Source organism: Nicotiana tabacum, chromosome 19, assembly GCF_000715075.1.
Source record: "Nicotiana tabacum cultivar K326 chromosome 19, ASM71507v2, whole genome shotgun sequence".
NCBI classification, from domain to species: domain Eukaryota; kingdom Viridiplantae; phylum Streptophyta; class Magnoliopsida; order Solanales; family Solanaceae; genus Nicotiana; species Nicotiana tabacum.
Window position 1 is genome coordinate 51,442,618 of NC_134098.1, and position 14,245 is coordinate 51,456,862.

The 14,245-nt window shown below is 40.4% G+C and overlaps 1 protein-coding gene across 1 annotated transcript; it reads left to right on the top strand.

The window, feature by feature from the left end:
• The first annotated feature begins 11,993 nt into the window (after positions 1-11,993).
• Positions 11,994-12,515, top strand: LOC142173481 (secreted RxLR effector protein 161-like). The gene has a single exon (XM_075239078.1). The coding sequence runs from the start codon at positions 11,994-11,996 to the stop codon at positions 12,513-12,515; it is 522 nt and encodes a 173-aa protein (XP_075095179.1).
• The last annotated feature ends 1,730 nt before the right edge of the window (positions 12,516-14,245 follow it).

Here is a 14,245-nt window from a genome sequence, read left to right on the forward strand (position 1 = left end):
AGACTTAAGCTTCCATTTTATTTTAGGGACCAAGTATCCCAAATTACTCTGAATCATCCGGTAACTGAATTCAACCACGCACGCAAGTCAATACACATAATACGAAGCTGCACAGGACCTTATGCCACCGGATGGAACTTAAATTCTCAAAACGACCAGCCGGGTCGTTACAACATGAATCTTAAACAAACGTTCGTCCTCGAACGTGCTAAGAATTGCCTCGAAGTCTTCAAATCACTGAAAGTACATATCCAACATACACCCGTGGGGGACCCCACGTCACCCCAATCCACATAAGCCCGACGACACTATCTCAACTGTAATTTATCCTTTCTATCAACACTGATAAGCCTTAGAGTCAAAATTCATCCTTCCATTTATCTTCAAAAGACCAGATTCTAAATCCATAATCAGTATCAGTCTCAACCAACTGTAACAACTCATGCCTAGACCCAAAAGGTACGACCACACAACAAGATACACCACACATAGATCCATAATAGCATTTCTAATCACAATGGCTGCCCTTAATTAAAACCAGCACCGGCAATTAGTCCCATATCCGTTAGAACCCTGTTTAGACCTTCACAACACTGACAACGATGCAAGACTGAATATGTAAAGAGAAACACATAAGGGAAATATAAAACAAGCCCGATAGGCACAACTCTCTAACAGTACCATACTACGAATTACATTAAAAGGAAAAACTCAAAGTACATGAACAAATCATAAGGATCTCATCCTAGTATAACCTCCACCGCAGCACGCAGCCCGGCTCAAACATATCAAATCACATGGAATCGCGAGGTCTCACCCTCAACTCTGAATCACAAGTCGAATACACATCATACCAATTGAAATCTTCCACTAACTCAATTCTGTTAAAAAAAATCACAACACTTACTGAACTCTCACCTCGGTAGAGTATCAAATCAAAAATCATAACCAAATTACTCAAGAATCACATCAAACCTGTCATAATAGACAACATGAATTCACTTATAGTCTCGTAACTTTCAATAATGAATTAAAACAATGATAGACACGGCTATCACTCATATAATCTCCCAACAGGTTAAACATCTGAACATAATACTAAGTCAAGAACTCACCCATAGGTAGGACAACAAATAGGGGAAATCGCCCCGATAAGCAAAACCGAATCAAAATATGAATGGTGCCACTCTGTAACAAATGAAAAGCATACCTGTATGACATCATCTGGTGCAACGGCCTCAAGCCTACTATATGAAACACATCAACGGGCCGGGCCTTCCCCTCTTGGGCTCCCCCTACTCGCCTGAATACTCCGCTGTGACACACCTGTCCGGAGTCTAGGATAATCTCTCACCCTGTGGCTGGTATCTCCACACTCGAAGCAACCTCTCTGTTGACGTGGTTGTAGGAACTGTGCGGTACGGGTACTCTAAGAGTCATCAGCACCTGAAATACTGTGCGAAGCCTGAAGTGCAAACTGAACTGGCTGACCCACAAAACTTCTACCATGTCATACCCTGCCTCCAAAATAAGGACCAGTAGATCTCTCCGATCTACGAGGCCTCTTCACCTCCCTGTCCTCTCTCTCCTGAACTCGCATGTCCTCTCTCTCTCATGGCCCCGCCTGTCCTCTCTCTCCTGATCCCACATGCCCTCTACACGGCGAGCGATCCCTACCACCTTCTGAAATGAAATATCTGACTCTAACTCCCGAGCCATGCTGAATCGAATATCATCCCTGAGTCCATCAATGAATCTATGGACACGCTCTCTAACTGTGGCGACCAAAGCAGGTGCATGTCTGGCCAAATCATTGAATGTAACAGGTGCACGCTCTCAAACTTCGTGTGCCATGCATCTCGAAGGGACTGGGGTACAAACTATCTAAGGAACATCTCTGAAAACTGAACCCACGTAAGTGAAGCCAACTCGGCTGGGCTACCAAACTCATATGCCCGCCACCACTGATAAGCCGCTCCCCTGAGCTGGAACATAGTAAAAGCAACCCCACTCATCTCAACAATACCCATAGTGCAGAGAATGCAATGGCACTCCTCCAGAAAACCATGTGCACTCTCTGAAGCCAAACCACTGAATCTAGGAGGGTCATATTTCTTGAACCTTGCAAGTCTAAGCTTCTCTTCCTGAGATGCTACTTCCCTCACCACGGGCTGAACTGGAACCATAGGATGTGACGCCATGACACGTGGAACTTGACCAACATGAACTCGTTGCTCTGGAGTGTGGGCGGCGGGAGTTTGGGCTCCTCCCCAGTCTGTGAAGTAGTTGGTGCAACCGGAATCAACCCCACATGAGCCAATGTACCAAACATGCTCAAGAATTGTGCTAAGGTCTCCTGAAGTCCAGGGTAACAGGTGGCGCCTCTTGTACCTGCTCCCCAACTGGAACTACTGGCCGCTCCTCAAATGCTGCTCTGGTAGGTGCTCTGGCTGCGACACTTACTCCTTATTGACCTCTACCTCTACCTCTAGCGACATATGCTCCGGGTATAACGTTATCAGCAACCGCAGCTCATATCCTCACCATCTGTGAGAGAATGGAATGATAAAAGTTCAAACTTCGAGATCAATAAAATCGCACGATAGGAATGAAGGAAGTGAAACTGTCCTAATAGTTTCATAGCCTCTCGAAGATAAGTACAGACGTCTCCGTACCGATACGGAAGACTCTACTAAACTCGCTTATGACTCGTAGCACCTATGAACCTAGGGCTCTGATACCAACTTGTCACGACCCAAATTTCTCCTTCGTTTGGGCATCGTGATGGCACCTAGTCTTAGGGACTAGGTAAGCCTAACATTAACTAAAATAACATTATTTAAATAATGTCTAACAATTTGTAATAGGATTCTCTTAAATTTACAATTCCCAAAATCTGGAAGTACAAGTCATAAGCTCTACAGAGTTTGTAAAAAAATATTTCTAAATACAACTGTTTGAAATAAAGTAAACAGTATGAATACGAATCAGAAGGTGACTCTGAAGCCTGCGAACGCAGCAACAGGTTTACCTTGAGTTTCCACAGCAACAGTCTGCACGCCTAGCTAATGATCAACTGACTTCGAAATACCTGGATCTGCACAAAAATGTACAGAAGTGTAGAATGAGCACACCACAACGGTGCCAATTAAGTATCAAGACTAACCTCGGTAGAGTAGTGACGAGGAACAATCAAGACACCCACTAGTCTAATAAACTGAACAAGTATAAGTATATGAACATCAGAAATTTGACATCTACACAAATATTATGCAATATGGCTCACAATACAGTAATGGCTATAATAAAGGAAACAACAAGTATCAGCGGAATATCATGAAAATGACACAGACAAGTGAATGGAACACAACCTAAATTCGGAATCACAAATACAGCAAGGACAAGTAATAACTCAATAACTACAACCGCTTTTACATCAAGTTTTAGTTAACAACTCCACGAGGTACCGAACCTCAAACAAATCACAACTCACGGGTCTCAATACCTAAACCCTAACACTTGTTATCATGTGCCCTCATAATACCTCATAACCTCACTGACGATTCACGTGCCAATAACACCATTCTCACATAGAAGGCAAGTAAACAAGGGTGAGCATCTATGCCCAACAATATCAAGAAAACCTCTTATCCGATAAGAGTGCTTAACTACGTGTATGCTTGTGCAAGTGTCCTAACATAGTCCATACCAGCAAATAAGCATAAGGAATAAGAAAGGACAACACGTAGAATATATTCTCACGACTTTCACAAGATAAAGCTCACACAGGTAAGTGTACCACTACACAAATATCAACAACAAGAATGCCCCTAGGCCATCACAAATCATCACAAATCAATCCCTGACACAGCCCACCTTGTCTCGCCACGTGTGCAATAGTAACATAAATGCCCGGCCTTATCTCGCCACACGTGCATAACAATGTTCCCACCTTGTCTCTCCACATGCGCAACCCACATATATATATCCCGCCTTGTCACGCCGCATGTGCAAATATCAATAGTAACAATATCACGGCAAAAACCTCATGCAAACCCATAACCATAACAGCACGGCAGAAACCTCGTGCATCACCATAACCATAACCGCACGGCAGAAACCTCGTGCATCACCACAATAAGTACAATAACAACAATGATAATAATACAAGGATACGACAAATACGTCAACTCAGAAATTCCAGAACTCAAGGAAACGGAGGAACTAATTCACAAGGAGTAGCCACAATAGAGAACGCTAGTCATAATAAGAACAGCTCAACAAGAAAGGAAATATTATGTAGTCCACAATGTACAGTTCGACAACAAGGGAGCTAACACAAGACGAATAATTCCAAATAAGGACAAGCCAACAAAAATATGGGTTATATAACTTCTTTTACGGTTGGGAATGTAAGAAAGAGATACAACAATTTCAATTAGGGATAACCAGCAGAAAGATAATCATAGCCTTAATTAAGGATGAACAATTATAAAAGAGATAATTATAACTTCAAATAAAGATAAGCAGTTAGGGGAAAGATAACATGGCAATAGAAGAGATAACAATTTCAGTTAAGGCACATATGAATCAAATGAACAACAAAAGTGGATCATGAAGCAATTAATTCCAATTAGAGCAGGTAGAAGTGAAACTGGAAATTAAGAAACGTAATCGTAACGAGAACAACTGCATATTCAATGAATATAAGGACCTCAGAATCCCTAAAAGGCCAAGTTTCCACAAAACACAAATAAAACTCATAAGAGACTATTCCGGATCATAAAGCCTCAATCTTTATCAAAATCTAAAAATCGATCCAAAAGTTGACCCCCGAGCCCGTATCTCGGAATCGGGTAAAAGTTACAAAATACGAACACCCCTTTACTCACGAGTCTAATCATACTAAAATCATCAAATTCCGATATCATTTCTTCCCTCAAATCGTGATTTTTTATTTTGAAATATTTCTTCAAAAACCAACATTTGCCTCAACTCAAAACACATGGAATATATTAAATACTAGGTGAAGAACACTTACCCAATCGAATTTCTTAAAAAACCCACCAAGAATCGCTCAAAACCGAGCTCTACAAATAAAAATATGGTGAAAATGGCATAACCCTCGATTTTGAAAACTTATATTCTGCCCATATGACTATGCATCGCGATCGCGGAGATTGGGTTGCGATCGCGGAGAAGAGAATTGAGGCTGCCAAGAAAGACCCTTCTCGATCGCGAGTGAAGGTACGCGAATGCGATGAACAATGGGCAAGAGCTTACGTGAACGCGAGGCAAATGATGCGAACACGATGAAAAAATAGCCAACAGCCCCCAGCTCCTAATTTCTACTACGCGAACGCGAGGGAACATGTGTGAATGCGAAGTAGAAGAAAGCAGACCTTCATGATCCCAAGAGGTACTATGCGAACGCGATGAAGCAAAAATGGGGCAGACCAATAGAACACTATGTGATCGCTACTGGAGCTACGCGATCGCGAAAGAGAGCACCAGACACTAGAAACCAGCAATCCAAAAATAGAAGAAATTGGTCTGAGGCCCATCCGAAACACACCCCAGACCCCCGGGACCCCCTCTAAACACACAAACAAGTTCCATAAACTAACACGGACTCGCTCGAGGTATCAAATCACATCAAACAACGCTAAAAATACAAATCGCACCACGAATAAAACTTATGAACTTCCAAAACTTCCAACTTCTAAAACTCGTGCCGAAACCTATCAAACCAACCCAGAATGACGTCAAAATTTGCAGGCGAAGTCCCAAATAACATAACGGAGCTGTTCCAACTCTCGGAATCGCATTCCGACCCCGATACCAAAAAGTCCAATTCCGGTCCAAATCTCCAAAAATTTGATTTTTCATCATTTCAAGCCTAAATGAGCTACAAATCTCCAAAATACAATCCGGACACGCCCGTAAGTCCAAAATTACCCAACGGTGCTAACGAAACTCAATTCCGGAGTCGTCTTCACACAGTTTCGACTACAGTCAAAATCCTAAGACTTAAGTTTTTTTTTATTTTAGGGATCAAGTATCCCAAATCACTCTGAATCATCTGGTAACTGAATTAAACCACGCACGCAAGTCAATACATATAATACGAAGCTGCTTAGGGCCTTATGCCACCGGACGGGACTTAAATTCTTAAAATGATCGGCCGGGTCGTTATAACATGAATCTTCTAGGGGTCGAAGTAGAGGTACCTTGCCCCTTAGCCAACCCAAAACTATCCGAAAGAAGTCCACAGCTGGCAGAGGGAGAGGTGCAGACCTCTCCGAGTCTAGTTCTTATGTCCCGTCTAGGAAAGCTTCTGAGGGAAACTTAGCCTCTATTCAGGAGGTGTAGGCAGCCATACAGTTTAGGCCACAGGGGCAATTTTCGCTCATGGATGAGGCCTCTTCATCTCACAGCACTTCTGAGGGGTCGGAAAGTGCTAGTCAGACCTCTGAGCTAGCAGCTACCCCAGAAACAAATGCACAAACTGTACAGGGTATCTTCGATGATGGTAGAGGGTGAGATGGTACATCCACGGGTGTGGAAAGATCGAAGAAAAAGGAGATATGGGAGGATAGGTTTGTTAGCTTGGCTGCCTTCACTGACTTCCATTTGTGGTGGCCGGTAAGATCCTTGACACTTGAGTGGTAGTTTCTCTTGAAGGATTTGGATAAATACAACCCAGCAATTTTGAGGCAGTTTAGAGAAAGAAATGGCTTGATGTGGTTTACTGAGAGAGTCGAAGATGCCAAGGAGTACCTCATCCGAGAATTCTATGCCAATGTTTCTCTTATCAATAAGGGGACGAAGGTGACTAAAGTACGCAACCTCAAGGTGGGGTTTGATCAGCACACACTAAACGCGTACTTGGGGTTTGATGACTTGGAACCGAAGGAGTATCTAGAGAAATGTGCTATGAAAGAAGAAGTCGGACCATGGTTAGCGGAGATCCTAGCACCACTAGGGCCACCACCACCATAGATCACAGTTGGGCTTCCCATTCAGCGGAACACTTTGAGCTTTGAGGCGAAGGGATGTCAGATTTTTGTGTGTAGCAAACCTGATCCTTGCCATAATGAGACTCACTTGCCTCTTCCACGTGTTGTCCTTGTGGCTTCTATCATGGACGGCTACCCAATTAATGTGAGTGTCGTGATGTCGACTAACATTTTATTGGTAGCACAGCAGACCAACATGGCCTATCCTTATCCCAACACTATCATAGAGTACCTCACTGATGCAAAGGTAGAGCCAAGTTCATATGCGCCAAGTTGAAGCCAAAGAAGCCATTTGACTGCTACTCATTGATGGATGTGACAACCCAAAGAAGAGAGCCCAGCCTTCTACCACCACAAGCCAGTCTGATGAGCCGATAGTGGTAGTTAGTAAGACAGCTGACATTCCATCTACCTTTGTTAAACCCTCTTCTCGTGCTACTTCCATGCCTCTGCCACCACCCTCAGGTCCTACCATAGCCCTAGGGCAGCCCCTGCTATAGTTCCGAAGCTAGTGTCCATGCCTATAGCTCCATTATCTGCTCTACGAGTCTCCCAGACATTGGCGAGTCTCAATAACTGGATGCAGATAGCTACTACAAAGCTGTCTAACATATTTAGTACTATTGCAGCACGGTCATCTACACAGGCACCACGGGTCTCCTCTGATATTGATGAAAAGTTGAAGAAGATTCGGGACAACCAGAAGATGATCATGGACACTTTAGTGTAGGGGTCAGTTGATGAGGAGTTGGCCAAAGAAGTGAAGAAGATAAAGAAGTCCCAGGCAAGCAACAGATCATTTGACAAGCTCAGAAAAGAGGTGAACAGACTTGTGACGGCTGGGGATCTACCCTTTGATATGTTACTTGACCCAGACCAGTCTGTCTCAGATCAATCTGCACCATCTATACCGGTTGCACCAGCTGGCCAGTCTGATGAGCCATGCCTTCCTGCTGAGGTAGTGCGTGTGATGTTTTCCACTCCCGCCACTCCCATATATGATGATGATGAGATACAGTTGGCTGACCCAACGGGATATGATGTTGCCAGGGACACTGAGATGTCCAAGGATTCTTAGGGAGTTTTCTTCGCCCTCTCTCTGTTCATTCTTATTTTGTTAAGCATTGGGGACAATGCTTACTTTTATTCGAAGGGTGGAGTTTATTTGATTTGACATTGACACATTTTGGGTACATTTGGACTGTAAGAATTGGATGATTATGTTCTTTTTCTTATTTTTAGTTTATCTATCTTTAGTATTTATTGTTCATTAGCTTCTTTAATTTTCCACTTTAGTTCTTGTTTTTTTAGTAGCTTCTTTTTTTTTATGTTTTTGTAAATAACGCGCCTTTGGTTTTCTTAATACCACAGTTCGTTCCAAAGGTAGTTTTTGTGTGAATCGAGTGACTCGTCCCGAGGATGGATGGCATGATAACCTTCTTAAGGGAATGAGTCTGTTTCTTTGTGTTTAGGTAATAATAATAGTAATAGTAATGAATAAAATTCCTAATCAAGGCTTTCTCCAAAAAAGAGTCATTCATGCTTCATTTGGTACCAATACACTTAACTACGTATTTATGGTTTGAAACAAGGTTTTGAAAGAAAATAGCTCTAGTTTGTGACTTTGAAACTCTTGAGTTGACTTTGGTAATCATTGGGTGATTTATTGGACCATAGTGATCTTTAACTTGATTGTGGTTGTTGTAGGCTCTCCACTTTATCCTCTTTTACGGTCTAGTTTTGTGACGGGTGAGGTGATCTTTCGTTGCTAGTCCAAGTACTCATGTGAATGGTCTAGAACTTGTACCGAATGTGCTTCAAGATGAAATCCTAAGTTTGCTTGGTTTGGGAAATGATTGTAGGCTTTTCTTCGTCCGTTTGAGCTTTCTATTGCCAACCAATGTTGTTATCCCTAGTCACCCCCCCCCCCGAGCCTCTAGCCTTTCTCATTTGATAACTATGATATAAGCCTTTACCCATTTTGTCGTGATCCTCTCTTGGCACCCGGACCTTCCTTAATACTCTTGTGAAATAAGTGGCCTAAGGCATAATGAGGGGGGGGGGAGTTGAGGAATTTGAAAAAGGTATCAAGGCACATTAAATAGAAAAGAAATAATCTCTACAAAAAAGAGAAAGAACAAAAAGAAAATGCAAGAAAGAGAATAAAAGGATTGATGGATTCAAAAAGAGGTAATGATCCCTAACATGAGCATCAAGAGAGAAAAAGAATGAAATGAACAAGAAAGAGTGATGTCAAGTCTCTCTAGCCCCCAAGAAAAAGAGAATGCCTCTAAGAATTGGTAATTGTGAGCCAAGAAGTGAAAATGTGGAGTGCTTAAGGAAAGGTATAACCACTTACCCATATGGTATCCTACCCCAATCCAAAAGCCTTCATTATAACCCGAAAGAAGTCCTACTTGATTTTGAACCGAGTAAGCTTACATTAGTAGTGATCTACATAAGGGACAAGCCTATGGTACTTGAAGCCGTACTTGTGACATTCTTTTGTGAGAAAAGAGTGAACCTTTCATTGATCTAAAGACTGAGTGCTAACTTTTTAAGTGAGCATGGCAAATGGAAGGTAGAGGAGGAAGAGTTTGGAGTCCACCATGATCTACATGATAGAACAAGAGTCCTCGACAGATAAAGTCAATTCTTGAAGCTCAAATGTCACATTAGAACTATAGGTGCATGATATGTGAATTGTCACCTTGTTGATAATGCCTGAGTATTGTGGGTAATTGTTGGTCCCAACTGAGTATGAATAGCTTACCATTGACTCGTTGAACTGACCTTTCACTCTGAGGAGGTGGGAACTAATCTATTTATTTGAGGACAAGCAAAGACTTAAGTTTGGGGGAGTTGATAAGTGTGGATTTTTGCCACTTATTAGTACCTTCTTGCCTTAGTTTTAGTCCGAAAGTATTGATTTATATTCCCAAAATTAATGAAAGTACGTAAATTGCAGGAATGTTTGAGATTTAGACTCTAATGAAGAAATCTAACTCAAAAAGGAGTGTTCCGGCTCACAAGGCAAGAAGGGGCGCAGCAGACCAGAAGTGCAGTCCGCAGAATATTTCTGCGGCCGCATAAGAAAGTGGGGACCGCAAAATTCTCTATGAGGCCGCAGTTCTAATGTATAAGCCCAGAAGTGATTGAAGAGAAGTGCGGACCGCACACAATATGTGCGGTTGCAGAACATGGTCACACTGATAAGAATTCAAAAAGTTTTGAGAACGTGCAAAATGACCAAGATTGAAGCATTGCAAGAAGTGCGGACCACACAGGAATTGTGCGGCCACAGAAGCTGAAGTGTAGCCACAGATCAAATTGTGCGGCTGCAGAATCTCTCAACCTGCAAACTTAAGCAATCTGCGGACCGCACAAGTAATTGTGTTGCCGCACAAGTAATTGTGCTATCGTATAACCTCCCGAAGGGTATTTTTGTCAGCGAATTTTGGGCCACTATAAATAGATGGGAATCCCTTTTTAGGTCAAGTTTTGAAGTTTTTTAGCTGTAGCCGTTGTAGTTTACCATCTTGGGTAATTTGTGATCATTTTGGGACAAAACATCATAGTTTATCATCTCAATTTTATATTATGGCTTTAATTAGTATTTCTTCTTGTTTTCTTCATTTTTTACTATGAGTAGCTAGATACTTAATAGGGTTGTGACCCAACCCTAGTGTGTAAACCTTATGGATATTTAATTTAATGTTCTTTTATAATTAGGTGTTTGTTATTTAGCTTTGTTCATGCTTTAAATTTCGAATTAATGGTTGCAAACATTGATTCATGCCTTTTTGACTTGGTCTTTATTTGAGAAAGAGGGACCTAGTCTAGGAAAGTTTGGCTAACAAGAAATTGGGCTAGTTAAGGATTTGACTAGCCTAGTCAAAGGGTTTAAACTAGAGATAGAAAAACTCGACTTAAGCTCATATGAACTATTTAGCTTGATACCCATTTGGGCTTGAAAAAGCCAAATTGGGTAAAATCACTCTATGATCGAGAGGTATTGAGTGGATACCTTAGAGTTGAGAGATATAATACAGCCCAATAAATAAAATAAGTATTAACATAATTAACCCACTAGGCGAACACCTAGGTGAAGGTTACATCCCAAGAATTTTTACCTATTGAAAACAACCAAAAACAATTAGTCAATTTCTAGTTTCATCTCTCTAGTTAATCATTAATAGCGTAGTTCATTAAAGTAATTTGCAACACCAACTTATTTGGGAGTGTGATTAAGTTGTTTCTGCTACACGTATCAAGTGTACACTCTAACACCCAAGCTTAGCTCCCTGAGAAAATCGACCCCAACTCATAGTTGGGTACTAGTCTTCCAATGACTTCTTCCACTCATTGTTGAGTGTGGATTAGGAGTGGATCAAATCTCCTAGAGAAAGTCTATATGGTATTTCCTGAAGGGTTTTCTAGAAGGGGGAGTCAAAAGGACGGCAAACTACACAAATCTCTATATGGTCTTAAATAGGTTCCTATGCAGTGGAATTTGAAATATACTAAAGCTCTGGTTTTAATGAGATTTGAGCAAAGTCACTATGACTATTCCCTATTTACCAAGAAGGATGCATGTGATGTGGTGATAGTTGTGGTATATGTGGATGACATATTGGTCACTGGAAATAATCCAAGTCTAATTAATGATACTAGGTGCAAACTGCAATAGAGGTTCAAGATGAAAGATCTAGGGGGTTTAAAGATCTTTCTTGGTATTGAATTTTCAAGATCAAGTAAAGGCATCTTTATGTATCAAAGGAAATATTCCCTTAAGCTATTGTTGAGGCAAGCCTAGGAGGTTCTAAACCAGCTGACACTCCACTAGAACTAAATTAGAAACTCAAATCAGTTAAGTATGATGAATGTGTCAAACATAAGGAGTCAAGTGGGGATAAGCAGGTTGAAGATTCCAGTACCTATCAAAGATTGGTGGGGAGATTACTGTATCTAAATATGACCAAACCTGACATTGCCTTTGTAGTGCAGGTTTTAAGTCAATATATGCATTGTCCCAAAGTATCTCATATGGAAGCAACATTAAGGGTAGTGAGGTATATCAAAGAAGCTCCTGGTCTAGGATTGATTATGCCTATGGGAGACACTGAGCAACTCACTGCCTACTGTGACTCTGACTGGGGAGCATGTGTGGAAACAAGAAGATCAGTCACAGTCTACCTAGGTAAGTTTGGGAAGTCTTTGGTATCCTGGAAGTCCAAGAAGCAGAATATTGTCTCAAGAAGTTCAGCAGAAGCTGAGTTTAGAAGTATGGCTGCTTGTGCAACAGAAATTACATGGTTGGTAGGCTTGTTTAATAAACTTGGAGTCAACATTCAGATGCCAATAAAGATGATATCAGATACCAAAGATGCAATACAGATAACAGCTAATCCTATATTTCATGAAAAAATAAAGCACATCGACATAGACTGCCACTTTGTTAGGGAAGAAAATCAGTCAAAGACTATTACAAACTGAACATGTACATATAGAAGATCAGCTGGCAGACTTATTCACCAAGAGTTTAGGGAAGGCACAACATGATCGTTTGTTAAATCAGCTTGGAGTTAAGAATTTGTTTAGAGTATCATCTTGAGGGGGAGTGTTGGTTATAGTAGTTACAAGCCGATAATTAACCATAGTTACTTCGTAGAGTATATGGTTAGTTAGTTAAAGTTAGGTGGTTAGAAGTTATTTATTTACTGTATATATACAGTGTACATTGAATGGAAAGTTAACGGATTTCATTTCCAAAACTTTCGATATGTTCTTCTCTTCTCTTCCCTCAAACTCTCTCTTCTTCTGAACTCAGCTCTCTCATTGTTAATAGCCATGGCAGCTAATAGAATAACATGTTGTTTGTGTCATTGTTTAAGTGATTTATGTTCATCTCACGCATTAAAATTACTATGGTATAATTTATGTTCATTTGTGTTTCTTTTGTCTTGTTCATTTCTAATTAGGAATGTTATGTTTTAATTTTTTCTGTTTTGGTATATATCTGGTGCTAAATTTTAGAAACAGTAAAATAGAACTTTTAAACGAACAAAACTTTTGAGCTCGTCATTATAAAGAAAAGAGTAATATCAATATTCTCAAAACAAGAGTTTTGAGATGAAACTAAAATGAAGTCTAGAACATTGTCTCTTTTAACTTTCTGTAATAATTATTCAAGTGGTACCTTGTCGTCCTTTCAATATGATCAATTATACACAATGAATGCTCTTGTCACAAGAGATTTATCTTCCCTCTCGAAAGATGTTACCAATTGCCATCTTTAATTTTATTCCCAATGTAGTCTATGATGATAAGTTTAATCGTAATTTTCAGCATTAATTTTACTTCATCTCAGTTCTGGTGATTGATTAAGTGGACAAGTTCTTCGGATAAATGTGAGTTTCGAATTACATTGTAGAAGTAGTTACCCGCAGCTCACAGTTGTCGTTCTTCTTTTAGTACAACTACCTAAAAGTTAAAATTAGATAATCCAAACCATGTACTATCCTTCACTAAATTCGTGACGAATAGCTACACCACCTCCTTTCCTATACATACAGACTAACTTTGCCATCACCTTTCTAAGTAAATCTGTTAAAAAAATACTACTAAAAAACTGTCAAAAAGCATCCAAGAATACCGGTCGAAATCGGTCGATATCCTAGAAAACCGACCGATTTCCGACCAACTTTAATTCGTCGAAAAAAGAGTGGTCGCTAATGTGTAGCGACCGAAGTCGGTCGCAAATTCCGACCGACGGTGGTCGGTAAATTCAACCAAACATTGACAAAAATAACTGACAAAATTTGTAGGAAAACTAAAATTACCAACCGAAATCGATTGGTATTTTGGAAAATAATTTTTAATTATTTTTTACATTAGCGACCGATATTACAATTGTTTTTTTAAAATTGTATCTTTCCGACCAAAATCGGTCGGTATTGTTATAATATATTAAATTTAAAAACACAAATTTTAACCAATTTCGGTTGGTGATTTTAAATTCTGAAAATTATTCATTGCAGATACCGACCGAAATCGGTCGATAAATTTAAATTTCTGAGAATTTAATTTTAATATTTTCAACCGACTTCGGCCGGTATGCGGTCAGTTTTCTGGGTAAAAATTTGGTAGAATGTTGTTGTTTTACAACTACACCACCTGCCAACAACCAATAACAACCTATAATGGCAGCATTACATAACTGTCAT